The sequence below is a fragment of the Molothrus ater genome, chromosome Z (genome assembly GCF_012460135.2).
Source record: "Molothrus ater isolate BHLD 08-10-18 breed brown headed cowbird chromosome Z, BPBGC_Mater_1.1, whole genome shotgun sequence".
In the NCBI taxonomy this organism is placed as follows: Eukaryota; Metazoa; Chordata; class Aves; order Passeriformes; family Icteridae; genus Molothrus; species Molothrus ater.
Genome location: NC_050511.2, coordinates 22411998 through 22426383, shown reverse-complemented (window position 1 = coordinate 22426383; position 14386 = coordinate 22411998). Strand labels below are relative to the sequence as shown.

The following is a 14386-nucleotide window of genomic DNA, read 5'->3' as shown; positions in this document are numbered from 1 at the left end:
TACATATGTAATACATATGAAATACATATACATGTGTCATGGTAAACCATAGCAAAAACTTACATGGATGTTCTTATTGCAGTGTAAATGAGGATGGCTACGTCTTCAGATACAGAATTATTTTCTGAAGAAGAAGATTTGGATCAAATTGGCTTAAAAACATTTTAGCTTAAAAATAAACAGGACAAAGACATGATGAACTTTCTTATCACTCTTTGATTAAAATTTGGGCCCAGTTGATAGACTGATAGGTGTGCTTTACAGTGAAATAAGATCATCCGGCCCTGATGATTAATCAGCTGACGCTTCAAGTTTTGCACAAAGTTTCAGCCACTTGGAAGCAGCGCAGGGTGATGCTGGCAAGGACAAGGCATCATGAAGAAGCTTTTGCTGCTACATGAGTTCTCTCTGGCTTAACAAAACACTGATCTAAACAGGCAAGAGTTGAGAATGTTTTTCAGCTTGCACTCTGGGAGCCAAATATCATTTTCCTGTAGAAAATTAAGTTTGTTCACAAGAGGCCTCAATGGATGAAAAACTACACTTGCACAGCATAAACAGTATGACTTGAATCTTGCTCTTGTGCTTGCTTTAAAAAGGAAAAAAGTACAATTAAAAGGCTGGCTAATGACTTCTTGTTCTTACAGGGGTCTTACCACTGTGGCCAGTGCAAACCAGGATATACAGGGGACCAAACCAGGGGATGCCAGGCTGAACGGAGCTGTAGGAATCGAGCCCTCAATCCATGCAGCATCCATGCCCGTTGTATTGAGGAGAGGAGAGGAGAGGTGACATGTATTGTGAGTTCATTAATTCATGCATTTTTACAGTGAAATCCAACCATTTTTAGGCTGGAAATGAGAACGGCTTTGTGGTCATTTTATACAGTTGGATGTTTTACTAATTATGGCACACTGGCCAAGACCAGCTGTGAAAACTGGCTTGCAATTGTTTTGTTCTTGCCACATGTCTGTAAAGCAGCCATATTAATGTATCATATTCACTGTGCCTGTGTAATTAGATCTTTAGGAATCACTTTTGTAGACTTTCTGTCCCCTCAGAAATGACTGTCAAGTGTCATCTAGAGAAGACATCACAAGGGCAAATTCCTCTCCTGGTGCTCAGCTACATAGCTGTGAGTAAGGATCTTCTCTGCAGAGCCAATGTGTCTGTATTTGCTGGCTGGTAGAGATGATGTTTTTTAAAGTGAGATGACAGACTCCAGGCACAGGGAGGCTGTATGAGGCTGACCAGCTAAGGGGGCAGAGGAGCACAAGTAGCTTATGAACTTCCACTGTAAGAGTATACTCAAGTATATTACTTAGTTTTTCCATCTTGCAGCGTAAAGCAAGAGACTAATCCTGTGTCCTAAATTTGGGTACAGAGCATGCTTTTGCTGGCACTTGCTTTGGTCTCATTTTTAAGTACATCTGTTTCAAAGATAAATAATAGGATATTTTAAGTCCATGCTGTAATGGGAAGATGCCTAGATACTTGTAGTAGGCAAGTCTGGTTTTAAGGGAAGGTCAGATTTTGACATGCAATTCTTAGCATACATCTTCGACACAAATGATGTGTTGGTTTGAAACAGAAATAATTTAAAATTGGCTAGGAGAAAGTTGTGTGCAGATGCATTTGTTTTGCAGATGCAAACTTAGTAATTGCCAATAGAGTTTTCTCTTAAAACTTCCTCTAGTTGCAGATGTGTTCTTGAGATAATGAACAAAACAGTCATCCCATCTAACCATGTGTCCCATACCCAGATACTAGGTGCTTACTCTACCTAGTTGCTCTTCTCTTTTACTCAACCCACCAGCGAGGAGCCAAAATTAGTTCCTGGCCAGTGTCGATAAGAAATCTACAGCTCCCACTGAAAACATTAGGTGTGACAGGCACACATTCCAGTTAACATCAAGTTGTAGCTCTTTCTAGCTATGTCTGGATACATTGTAGCATCTCTCAATGTGGAAATAAAACCTTTGGTTCAAAGGTTTCTGTATCTCATTGTACTTCAGTATCTGGCCATGACTTCGATATACTGCTGTTTTCAAGACTGGTGTGAGTTTTCCTTCTTGAATATTTCTACAGTTTCTCATTAACCTTTTGATAGTACTGCTATGATGTTTTATTGATAGTGTGGCATTGGCTGGGCTGGTGATGGTTATATTTGTGGAAAAGATGTTGACATTGATGGCTACCCTAATGAAGAACTCTCATGCTCTGCTGAAAACTGCAGAAAGGTAAGAAATGCTTTCTTAATTCTGTAATAATTCAGAGCATGAAAGGACAAAGAGGAAGACTGTAAGAAATATGACTCAATGTATTCATCTTTTATTCAGATGATTGAATTCTATTTAATTTGGTGATTAATTTTTAATAATTAAAAATAGAAAAAATTCAAATTATGAAGGCATCCAGTTTACCTGTAGAACATCAGAATTGTCTCCTTTTCTGTCTAGGACAATTGCAGATTTGTCCCAAACTCTGGACAAGAAGATGCTGACGGTGATGGGATTGGAGATGCCTGTGATGACGATGCAGATGGAGACGGCATTCCCAATGAGCAGGTGCTGTGTATAGATCAGGATGCAGGGGTCTGTGCCAACAGAAGGATTTCCTACTGCTGCAATGGGAAGTGATTCTGAAATCTGACTCACTACTGTTTGCCAGAGATTGTTACATACCTGTCACTGTCAGTGGCCCCTTAAATTCTTTTATATAATGCTCATTCTTATAAGATTTAAACCACACTGCCTTAAATCCCACATTTTTATCCTCTGTTACTACCTTTTGTCATTTAATTCTAGAGCTTTTTGTATAGAGCTTGTGTCCTTCTGCCACACTCTCCCACAACATGACTTCAGGAACATTCTTGCATTAACATCTTTCTATTTAAAGAGCAGGTTGACCTGACAACACATTTCATCAGGGATCCAAAACTCACATAAATGAATGTGTGCCTTGCCAATAACTTGAAAAGCTTTGGATCACGTCCGCAAAGCAGAAGAGGTTTCCATGTGGGTGCACGCAGCAGAATATAATAGAGGATACATCAGATTGGAAAAGCTGTTTTGTTTTCACCCTGTATTCTTACAAGCCAACTGTTATTCTATATTGAGATCATTGACTGATACTGCTTAATGTGCTCCCAAGCCAACAAGAATGTGTTATCCAGAATACAAATGTCCACCTGGAGCTAGGGCACACTAGCAGTCATAGAGGGTCTGGGACAGACTAGCCGTCACAGAGGGTCTTTCTCAGGCTGTTTTGCCACAGAGTTCCATGTTAAATTCTGCTAGCTTAAATCAACTAGTTTTATTAATGTTTTAAAATGAAAAAGTTAAATCCTCCTATGACCGTAAGTCTATTTGCAGGTTCAGCACCTTCATAATAAAGTAACTCTTATATTGTTTCTATTGTTCTTCTCTATGGGCAATGGGGATGAGGTCATGATTGTGCTGGATAGGTGTAGAAATTTTATACCACTTTGAAATAAAGTTTTCTCCATATACCTCCTGGTGGACTTTAAAAGTTAATAGCAGCTTGCTTGAAACAAACCCACCAAAACCAAACAAAAACTGATGCCTTTTTGCATTAAGAAGTTCTTTCCCCATTTTCCAGCTAGTCTGTACCAGAAGGGGGCAACGGCCTTTCACTAGAGCATCTGCAAAGCTTGTCAGAGTCTCTGAACTGCAGCTTTTGAGAAGGACCGCGTGAGAAAACTCGGGTACCAAAACTCAGGATCCTCACCATGTACCCATGCAAAATGAGAATCAGAAATCAAGTTATAAGTAAAGCGTTATGGTGCTGGGTGTTTGTCATTAGGGTTCCCATAGTGTGGTTCAAAGCAGAGCTTTGAGGGAGCAAGTGAAATCTGATCCAGAGCTAATATTGACATAAAATGTCAAAACTGCTCACAATTTTTTTTTTGAAGTAGAAATAAATACAAGAGTTTTTTTATTAATCAACTGAAGTAGAAATTAAAGATTTATGGCTGGACTGATGTCTTATTCTGTGTCTCTTGCAGGATAACTGTGTCTTGGTTCCTAATGTTAACCAGAGAAACAGTGACCAAGATATCTTCGGAGATGCTTGTGACAACTGCCGTAATGTCCTGAATAATGACCAGAGGGACACAGATGGTGATGGGAAAGGAGATGCATGTGATGATGACATGGATGGAGATGGTTTGTGATTTTTTACTTTCAGCTTCTCTGATATCATTCAGATTTTCCCAGAGTGTTCTGCACATTAGGAGATTTCATGTCACCAGCTGTAACACAGTCTTTCTTCATGAAACTTTTGGCTTTAATCCTTTTAATTTAGTTAATACATATCTTAGCCTGCATTGGAAGCACTGTACACTGTAACAGAGAAGCCAAGCCATGTTTCATGTAGAAGTTAAGGTTGTTGATCATTCAGCATTTCATTAAAAGTACACACGTTCCAGGGCATCCAGCTCCTGCCAGTCACTGGTACCCAGAGCTGCATAACATAGTATTTTCATTGCTGTAGGAGGCTTGAAAGAAGTGAAAAACTCACACCTCTTCAAATATAATTTAAAAAGTGGAATGTCCCGTCCTGCAAGTTGTGATACAGGAACAGGATAAGAATTAATTGTGTGTAATTAAAGGGTGTGATGGGGTGGACAGCTGTGCTTTAGTGAGATGTTCCTAACTACTATTAAATGAGTGATGCACACATAAGGAAGATTAATTTATGTGCAGACTTATAATTTCATTGCAGGAATTATATATTTTTTAAAAATTGCATTTCATTAAGTCGTTGCTCAAAAGGAATAGTATCTGTACTGTTTTAATGTTTATATTGTCCAGTGTGGGCAAATATGGAAATTGTCTTTAACACACAATCCACTTTACTCTAGGTGTTAAGAACCTCTTGGATAATTGTCAGAGGATCCCCAACGAAGACCAGGTGGACACAGATAATGATGGTGTTGGTGATGCCTGTGACAGCTGCCCTACAATCAGCAACCCAAACCAGGTTAGCAGACAGAAGGAAAAGCTATTCTTGTTTAGGGACAGGGACTGCTGAGGCCTAAAAAGGTGCAAGAGAATGAAGCAACCCATGCAACCATAGTGTTTGTATTTTAATAATAAAGTGTATTTCCTGGATAATATAATATATAGTATATATTTAGGTATTCAGGAGAGTTTTACAGACCTGCTGACTCTCCTGATGAAAAGAGGGAGCCACCAGTTGTACTCTCACTGTTTGGGATGTTGTTAGGACCTCTGTCCAGCATTTATCTTCTACTCTAATGCTCTGAAATGTGCTCCAGTCTCACAGTGCTCAGTGCCAGACTCCACACAGGGTTGTGATTTAGTTACCCTTGATATTTCTTTAATCAGGACAAAAATCCTGGTGTCCTTATTTATCAAAACTTTCTCCTAGTGCTCTTAGGTGAGAAGTCATTGTAACTTTTCATGTGTAGGAATTCTGATTTCACCCCCTGTGACTAATGAAAAATGTTGGAAACTACAGAGAAACATAGTAGATTTTTAAAGATGGTTAAGATATAAACCTTGGCTAGAAATGAGAATTACTTCTTCTCAGTAGCAGAGGAATCTTGCTTGAGCTCTTCAATTAAGTTTATCTGTGTTTATTCATTGTCTTTTTTCTTTAATAAAACTGAATTTTTGGTTAGATGGATGATGCAAGAGAGAAAATATATTCTGGATGATGCAAGAGAGAAAATGCATGTCTTTTCATGCATTTATTTTAGTTGTATTTGGTTTGGTTGTGTTTTGATTTAATTGTGCAAATAGATGCTTTTGACAGCTGATACTGGCACTTTCTCTGTTCCCTTTTGCAGTCAGACATCGACAATGACCTGGTTGGAGATTCCTGTGATACCAATCAGGACAGGTATGCTGTGAGGGAGGCTAGTCCTGAGCTGAAGCATGCTGCTGATTCCTGGAGAGCTGTAATCCCTCAGGCTAGCCTGGATTTAATTCCGAGGGATGTTATTTCAAGAACAGTGTTAGGATTTATTAGCCTTGTTTGTTCACTCGCCTGTGGTAGTACCCTTAGAGAGCTGTCACCCTTATAGCCATTCACAGGCTTTATCTGAGTTCCTGTGGAAGTGATGTTCAAGCAGTTTTCTGGCTGTAAAACCCAGAGCACTGCTCAGAGCTTCTTAGTGAGAAAATGTCTCTCCTTTTTTGCTTTGTTTTTCATTCCTCTTTTATTTCTCTGCTTCCTTAGCAGAAATTTCACAGTTAAGGGCTCTATGTATTTCCTTAAGAACGTAGTGTTGCAGAAACAAAATTCTGTTATCAAGTGTAAAACACTCGCAGAGCAGCCCCTTTGCTTTAGCACAGCAAGACTGGCAAGGATCCTCTGTCTATGGCTTTCATATGCCTTGGGCATTCACAGGAGCACATCCCATGAAAAATTGCATCACTTCTCTGGAAGCAGCATAACCACCTTAAGGGATGGCATGTTCTCCCATGTGCACCTCACTTACAGCAAGAGGCAAGGAAAATGATAAATCCTGTGCTGTCACAGCATTTCATCAGCCACAGACAGCTGCAGGGTTTCACCCCAGGGCCATTGGGGGGTGCTGCTCTCTGTGAAGGGACCTGCAGGGATCCCTGTGCAGGGATCATTCCCAGTCTTGGGCCAGTAGCTGCCAAGGCCATCAGCGTTTTACTCTTAAGTTGATATGTCTTTGTTCTTTTTCCTGTTTTAAAAAAGGACTTTACCGCCCCCATAAACTTCACTAATGTGTGTGAAGCATTTCCTGTGTGAAACATGCTTAACCTTGCAGACACATGTATGGTGCTTATTGCATTTTATCTCAATATTGTGCAAACATTGATTACTCTGACCTAAAACTAAAGCACATTTCTTAAGCAGGGAGAGGCATTTGGGAATATTCCTACCTATAAGCCATAGCATGATTTTAATTTGGCTGCAGGTAATTTCTGCTCCACCTGTGCTAATAAGAAGCTACTGAGGGAAAGCATGCCTGCTAATTGCTAGAAAGCAGTTTGGTTTTGGTGTGCATACAAAATACAACATACTTCAAGCAGTTTTTTTTTCAGGGATGCATTTAACAGTTAGGATGGAAAAGTTATGTAGCCACCCCATAACTTCTTGAACCCTCTTCTGTAGTCTATGTCCCTGTGCCTTCCCTGTAACCAGATGATGCAGCCATGGCCTGGAAGGAGCTACAGACCTTTTCCTCTGTTTCTTACTGTATGTCCCCCCTGCAGGATACAATCATTTAGTTTGGAAAACACCTTCAAGACCATTGAGTCCAAGCACTAACATGGCAGTTAGTCCACCACATGACAAGTCCACGAGATGACAAGTCCACCACAAAAAACTTGCTGTGGAGGAGGGTGAGAACAGTGCTTGTATTTAAATAAGTCTGATTTCAGGTGCTCATGTAGTCTCTCATAAAGCTTCATTCACACTTACATTCATGAGCACCAAGGCACATGTCCACATAAGACAAGAGACACAAGGTGTCCAGCTCGTGCTGTCTCCTGAGTGCCTCTTGATTGGTGACTCTGCACTTGTTGGATGCGCCTTACACACCCTTCAGGAGTGGATGTTGATTGGGGTCTTGGGCTCCAGTCTGTTTCCCACACCGTGTAAGGCTTATTTTTATTTTCCCTGAGTATTTTTGTAGGTCCTGGCTTGGAATCTTTTTTAGTTCCTGGCTCCTTTGCTTTCCTGCCATCTTATCTTATCTGAGTCTCTTTGTTCCTGTTCTCCTTCCAGTTCAGCCACCTGAGCAACAACAGGTTGTGTTGCCCATTGGTCTGCTTCCAGCTCCAGAGCTGCCACTGGTGTGTTTCCCCCTCAGGTGTCCGTGCTGTTCCCTTTGCAGAGGCAGGAGCTGATGCTGGCATACCATTTCTTTTTTGTTTCTGTGCTTGCAGCGACGGTGATGGACACCAGGACAGCACAGACAACTGCCCTACTGTTATCAACAGCTCCCAGCTCGACACAGATAAGGACGGGCTGGGTGATGAGTGTGATGAGGATGATGATAATGATGGCATTCCTGATCTCTTGCCCCCGGGCCCTGACAACTGCAGGCTGGTCCCCAACCCGGGGCAGGAAGATGATAATGGTAAGATGGGCCTTAAGGAGCAACTTTGATTCTCAGGCACTGCATTCATCTCCAGATATGTGCACCAGCATGCAACATTGTCATTACCAATGCATACACTCATCCCAGGAACAACAGCAGCACTCAGGCTGCTGATTTGGCCCTATAGCCAAAACAGAGGCACTCTCTCAGGCACTACAGCCAGCAGGGCTGACGCTCTGCCTGCTTCTTGGACACCCTAATCCTGTGGCTGGGGCAGATGTGACTACTTGCTGCTTGCTGCACCACAAATCTCCTTTTGCCTCTCTGATGCATTCAGGTGATGGAGTTGGTGATGTCTGTGAGTCTGATTTTGACCAGGATACAGTGATTGATCGGATTGATGTGTGCCCTGAGAATGCAGAGATCACCTTGACAGACTTCAGGGCCTATCAGACAGTGGTGTTGGACCCAGAGGGAGATGCACAGATTGATCCCAACTGGGTGGTTCTCAACCAGGTAAAAATACACTTGGTCTTTGTTACGTGTCTGAGAAAGATCATTCGAAAACCACAACACAATTAGCTCTGTAGTTGCTGGACCTCTGGCAGACATGAAAAGTAGAAGGTGTTGGTTAGTGGAATATTTTCAGGAGTAATAACAAAGGAATTTTCCTTTTGATAGCCTTCAAGCTATCAAAATTGATGCTCCTAATACTCTAAAACAGCTACATGCTGGCCAGCTTATTCTGGGTGGATTTCACTGCTGCCAGAAGGCAGACATGTGTTACCCTGTTAAAGAATTTCTGTAACAAACAAGTTTCATTAATCCTTCCATAATTTAAAAGTCTGATGTGCTAAATAACAGAGCATTTCATAGAATGATAGAATGGTTTGGGTTGGAAGAGACCTCAGAGCTCATCTCATCCCAACCCCAACCTGCCATGAGCAGGGAAACACATCACTTAACCAGGTTTCTGAGAGCTCCAGCCAGCCTTGAACACTTACAGGTTTGGAGCATCTCTGGGCAATGTGTTCCAGTGCCTCACAACCCTCAGAGTAAAAATGTTTTCTCTCATACTTAATCTAAACCTACTTGCACTTACTTTGAATCCATTGTCCCTTGTCCTTTCACTGCATGCTCTTGGTAAAATAAGATCTTTCTCCATCTTTCTGGTAGGCTCCCTTCAAGTACTGGAAGGCCACAATTCAGTCACCCCAAAGCCTTCTCTTTTCCAGGCTGAAAAACCCCAATTCTCTTAGCCTGTCTTCATAGGAGATAGGTGCTCCATCCTGATCATCTTTGTGGCTCCCTCTGGACTTGCTCCAACAGGTCCATGTCCCTGTGCTGGACCCCGGAGCACTCCAGTACTCCTAGATGGAGTCCAGTAATTTATTTACACTAACAAATTTTAGCCTTCAGGAGGCTAATGTGTTATGAGTCACAGGGAACATGCATTTTTTTCCCAATGCAAAACTCTCTGCCAAGCCAGCTGGGATGTACACATCTTCTTTAACACAGTCCTGGCAGTCAGTTTAATCCTGAACTCTGTGATCCAACTGTATGAGCTAAGCCTAGGAAAAGCACTCTTTCCTCTCACAACCCTCTTCCCCTGCACCCCAGTTTTGGCCAGATTCAGATTTCCAGAAGACTGTGATAGGGAAAGAAAGTATCAAAATACCAGTATGTAAAGTATCAAAATACCAGCACTAGAAAAGCTAACAAATCATTCCTGACTCAGGCTGTGCAAGCAGCTGAGACATTACTATTTGATTATAGTTCTCACTGATTTTAGTTCAGAGCTACAAGTGTCACAGATATGTTGTGAGCAAACAAAAGAGAGGGATGAAGGAGGTGCTAGAGGGAGACCAGAAAAGGCTTAGCCAATCCAGCTTACCACACATGCTAACCACCCTGAATTTACCCTTACAGGGGATGGAAATTGTGCAGACTATGAACAGCGATCCTGGTCTTGCTGTTGGTATGTAGCCTCTTCTGAGATTCAAGTTTTCCAGCAGAAAATGCTGAATATGAAGATGTGTTCTGCAGAATTGTTTTTAACTTGTGTGTACTCTCAGGTTACACAGCTTTTAACGGCGTTGACTTTGAGGGCACTTTTCACGTGAACACAGTGACAGATGACGACTATGCTGGCTTTATTTTTGGTTATCAAGACAGCTCTAGCTTTTACGTGGTAATGTGGAAACAGACGGAACAAACGTACTGGCAAGCGACTCCCTTCCGAGCTGTTGCAGAGCCCGGCATTCAGCTAAAGGTACTGGTGGTGGCTCCTGGCTAAGGACACAGTGCTCGCTGCAGCCTGGCTGTGCCATCCTGCCATGTGCGGGCCACGGGCTAGGTCATCATGCCATGCATAAGCCAAGCCACTGCACTGCACTGCACATCAGCTCTGCTGCCTGACTGCTGTTCTCTGTTGTTGGCAACTGCTGTCCAAATAGCTAAGTCAGGCAGCTCTCACGCAGCCCTTTTAAGAGCACTGGTTTTTAAGGAACTTAATCTTGCCTTTCTGATCAGCTGGACCATTTAGTCTCTGCAGTGATTGTGCTCTGATCCTGACTGGTCAGATTGCCTCGTTTTCCTTTGGTCCAGGTACCCAGCTGGTTGCTTTGTCCATGTAGGCAGTGGCTGTGGCTGTGGAACAGAAGTTAGGGGCCTGTTAGTAGTAGAGAGAATGCTTCTACAGACCTGCTCCTCACTAAAAAAAAAAACAAAAAACTTGGCTCCTGAAAGTGACTTTTCTCTGTGGTCAGTGTTGGAAAATTGTATTTTTGCAGGCTGTGAAATCCAAGACAGGTCCAGGCGAGCACCTCCGCAACTCGCTGTGGCACACAGGGGACACCAACGATCAGGTCAGGCTGCTGTGGAAGGACCCCCGAAATGTAGGGTGGAAAGACAAAGTCTCCTATCGCTGGTTCTTGCAGCACAGACCTCAGATTGGTTATATCAGGTAAGAGAGGAAAGGATAGATAAGGTGAGTACAGATACTGTAATTTCTCAACACCCGACTCAGATGATAACCTGAGAATTTGTATTATGTCTGGGCTTTTTACTGATGAAGCCTAATAACAAATTAGACTTCTGGAATTCAGCCTGCAGCTCTTTTCCTAGACAATTCCAAGTTAAACCTCTTTGTATGGACCACCTGTCTCTTTTAACTGTGCCTTATCCTGATGAGCTCTTTTTGGCTTTAATACCTTGTTTTCCAAGCTACTGCTGGCCACTGATCTGAAAAGCAATATATTTCAAATTTTCTTAATTTTGATATATTAGAATTTTTTTGTTGGAATTGGGATAGTTCATTTATGTATTCTAGGATAACAGAATAAAAGTTGTCCACTTAGAAGCTGTGATTCTAACTAACAAGTCATTATCCTCATGTGATAGATTTGACATTACTCAGAAAGTTTGTAAAAGCTTTGTAATGCGTGTTTTATATTCTTATTTTGGGGGTTTTTAGTTAATAATATTAAAAAATCACCATTCAGGTGATTTTTTTCTGCAACATCCAGCAGAGAAATCAGCAGGAATTATATTTCTACATCAAGGCTGATGTTAAAATGCAAAAAACTAACTGCCCTGGCATGATGGGCTCAGGTCTTTCAACCCTAAAATAGAACAGAAATATGGGCAAGTCAGCTTTTCTTCAGGAAAATCACCACCCTGCAGTTGAGATGCAGTAACTTGATGGTGTAATTATTCCACTTTTCTAGTGCAGAACATCATCTTCAGTGGCAATTGCAGTGAGCATGATTGACTTTTACACTAAAATGGATTAGGAACATTTGTACCATCAATTATTGTGCCCCAGCCACAGGGCAGTAGCGAATTCATCTCAAGTGGCAACTTACATTTAGACCAAGACGTGAGTGAAGCTGCTGCATGAAGAAACATCTCCTATGGCTGCAGTCTCTCCGGCCAGCCTAAGTAATGCTCCCTGTACCTGGGAAAGGTAGCACAGTCTGTGTCACAGAATCCTTTAAAACTAAAGGCAGCCAGGCCTGAAGCGAGCCTCTGTCAGCTCTCTGTCTCCTCGTGCTGTGCTCTGGTTAGGGCAGATGCCACAAACCACTGTGTCTCTAGCAAAGGTCTTCCGAGGCTTCAAAGAAGTCACTTGAGCCAGCCTCTCCCATGGAAATCTGCAAGACTACAAATTCTATTCATTGTACAGATACTTTTGGACTGACTCAGCAAATGAGTAAATAAAATCAGAAACATACCAGGATTTGGGCTTTTTTCCTTATTTTATGAAAAGTCACAGGAACTTTCATTCCTTTCACTGTTTGCTCTTTTCTTGTATGCAGAAATGTATCAGCAGTATCCTCATCCAGAACAGGGCCCTCCAGGCTCATCGTCTTCTAGGTCATTTACCCTGTATCCCATAGGCTGAGGACTTGATGTGGGCAGTGCTGCAACTAAAGCCCAGCTGGCTCCACTGTGGTCCTGCTCGAGCCCTCAGTACAGAGCACACTGGGAAACTGGTGGGGGCAGCTTTCACAGGGCTGTTTGGGAATTTGCTGATGCGTTTCCTAACAAGAAGGTGCTAGATCAGCAAAACAGTTCCTGGAGTTAATCATATCCACATTTTTAAAGAAATCTCACAGACAAGTTTAAGATCCCAATGGTTTGTTTGAAACTTTTCCTATTACAAAAAAAAAAAGTTCAGCTTCCAACTTCAAACTATGCAAGACAATATCCATCTAGCCTTCTTCAACTGTCTAGTCTGGTTCCCCTATCACTATTGACTGTGGAAAATTTCAAGAGCTAAAGCGCTCAGCTGGACTGACTACAGGAAAAAAAAACATTCCAAAGTTTTTTTAGGTAATGTAGAAACCCCTCAAAAAACCCTCCCTTGTCTGGCTCTTGCCAGCATGCAGCATTGCTCCAGTTCCCACTCTACACAAGAGCTACCTTAACTCTTTCTTCCCCCTGGGCTGGATGGGAGGGATAGCATGTCCAACAATAGAGTCTCCAAGGATAACGACATTACTTTCAGGAATGTTGCAGCCTTAGAAATGACCTAATAGAGCTTCTGTTTGCTTTCATTAAGGGCAAGATTTTATGAAGGCTCTGAGCTAGTGGCAGACTCTGGTGTAACTATAGACACCACGATGCGTGGAGGACGGCTTGGAGTTTTCTGCTTCTCTCAGGAAAACATTATTTGGTCCAACCTGAAATATCGCTGCAATGGTAATGTTGCTCTTAGGCCATTTTAGCTAACAACTAGCAAGTGACAATGAAGAACCAGTAGCAAGGCTGTTGCATTAAGCCATTTAGCATTCTTTCCTTTGCCCTTTTACAAGTTATTCACAGCTGTGAAATGCCTCCCCTGACACCAGCAGCACACTGCAGCCCAGCCAGACAGGACCTAACACCTCACAGCTGCTCCTCCCAGAGCAGTCACTCTGCTACAGAGAATGTGCCATCTGAGGGGCACAGCTGTCATCAGAGAATTAGGAATGTTACATAAAACCAACCGACTGAGAGCTGTACACACACAATAAACACAGTGATGCCATAATGTATGAAGATGCCTTGAGCTTTGAATACAAGGTGAAATACACCTGGAGAGTAAGTGAGCTCAGGCATCAGGCATCACTGTCACTTGTGTACTTGCTGGCTGGTCCTGTGGGGGGAGGGGGGGACAAGGTCATGAGATGCCTCTCCTCCCATGTAGGAATGCTCTTGCTTTTGTGGGAGTGTGCTGGCTCAGTTCTCTCGGGGCAAGAGCCTTTTAGCTTAGTCCTGATCATCCACTATACAAAATAACTCAAACTTTCATCACTCACATAGAGTCTGATCATTTCAGAGTATTTCTGTCCCAGCAGCAGTTCAGGTAACTTGAACTAGGGCTGAAAGGGCTGCCCCTCTTCCTCTCATCATCCATACCCCGTCTTTGGAAAATAATCTACCAGCCAAGTTGGAATAGTTTCCTTGTCTTCTTTCTGTGGACCTGAGAAGCCCAGTCCAGGACTGCAGGGGACATGGCCACTCTGTGGCATGTTATGCTGATGGACTCTGGTACTTGGACACTTAGCACACTTAGGCTGGCTCTTGGAGGTCACAGTTAAACAAGGAACTTCTAGACAGTAGTGCGTACAAATAAAAATTTCTTGGTATTTTCAACTGTATTGTAGTTTCCCAGAAAGCATGTATCAAAGCTGCCACTGTGTCACGCTTACATGGCAGTGAGCAGGCATGTGGCATTGCTGCAAGAGCTACATACAATGAAACCCACTCAAAAGAACTCTGAAGTCCCACAGTATCTCTGTTCTCATATCAGAGAAGTTCCTACATTAT

The 14386-nt window shown here is 42.4% G+C and overlaps 1 protein-coding gene across 1 annotated transcript in view; it reads left to right on the top strand.

Annotated features, from left to right (window-relative positions):
- THBS4 (thrombospondin 4) overlaps positions 1-14386 on the top strand; it is a 38637-nt gene that overhangs the window by 23282 nt on the left and 969 nt on the right. The window contains exons 10-21 of the mRNA XM_036403882.1: positions 648-800; positions 2136-2240; positions 2460-2567; positions 4028-4187; positions 4886-5004; positions 5837-5889; positions 7917-8110; positions 8409-8587; positions 10001-10049; positions 10147-10343; positions 10864-11036; positions 13137-13276. Coding sequence (XP_036259775.1) covers positions 648-800; positions 2136-2240; positions 2460-2567; positions 4028-4187; positions 4886-5004; positions 5837-5889; positions 7917-8110; positions 8409-8587; positions 10001-10049; positions 10147-10343; positions 10864-11036; positions 13137-13276 — 1630 coding nt within the window. The remainder of the gene's footprint in view (positions 1-647; positions 801-2135; positions 2241-2459; positions 2568-4027; positions 4188-4885; positions 5005-5836; positions 5890-7916; positions 8111-8408; positions 8588-10000; positions 10050-10146; positions 10344-10863; positions 11037-13136; positions 13277-14386) is intronic.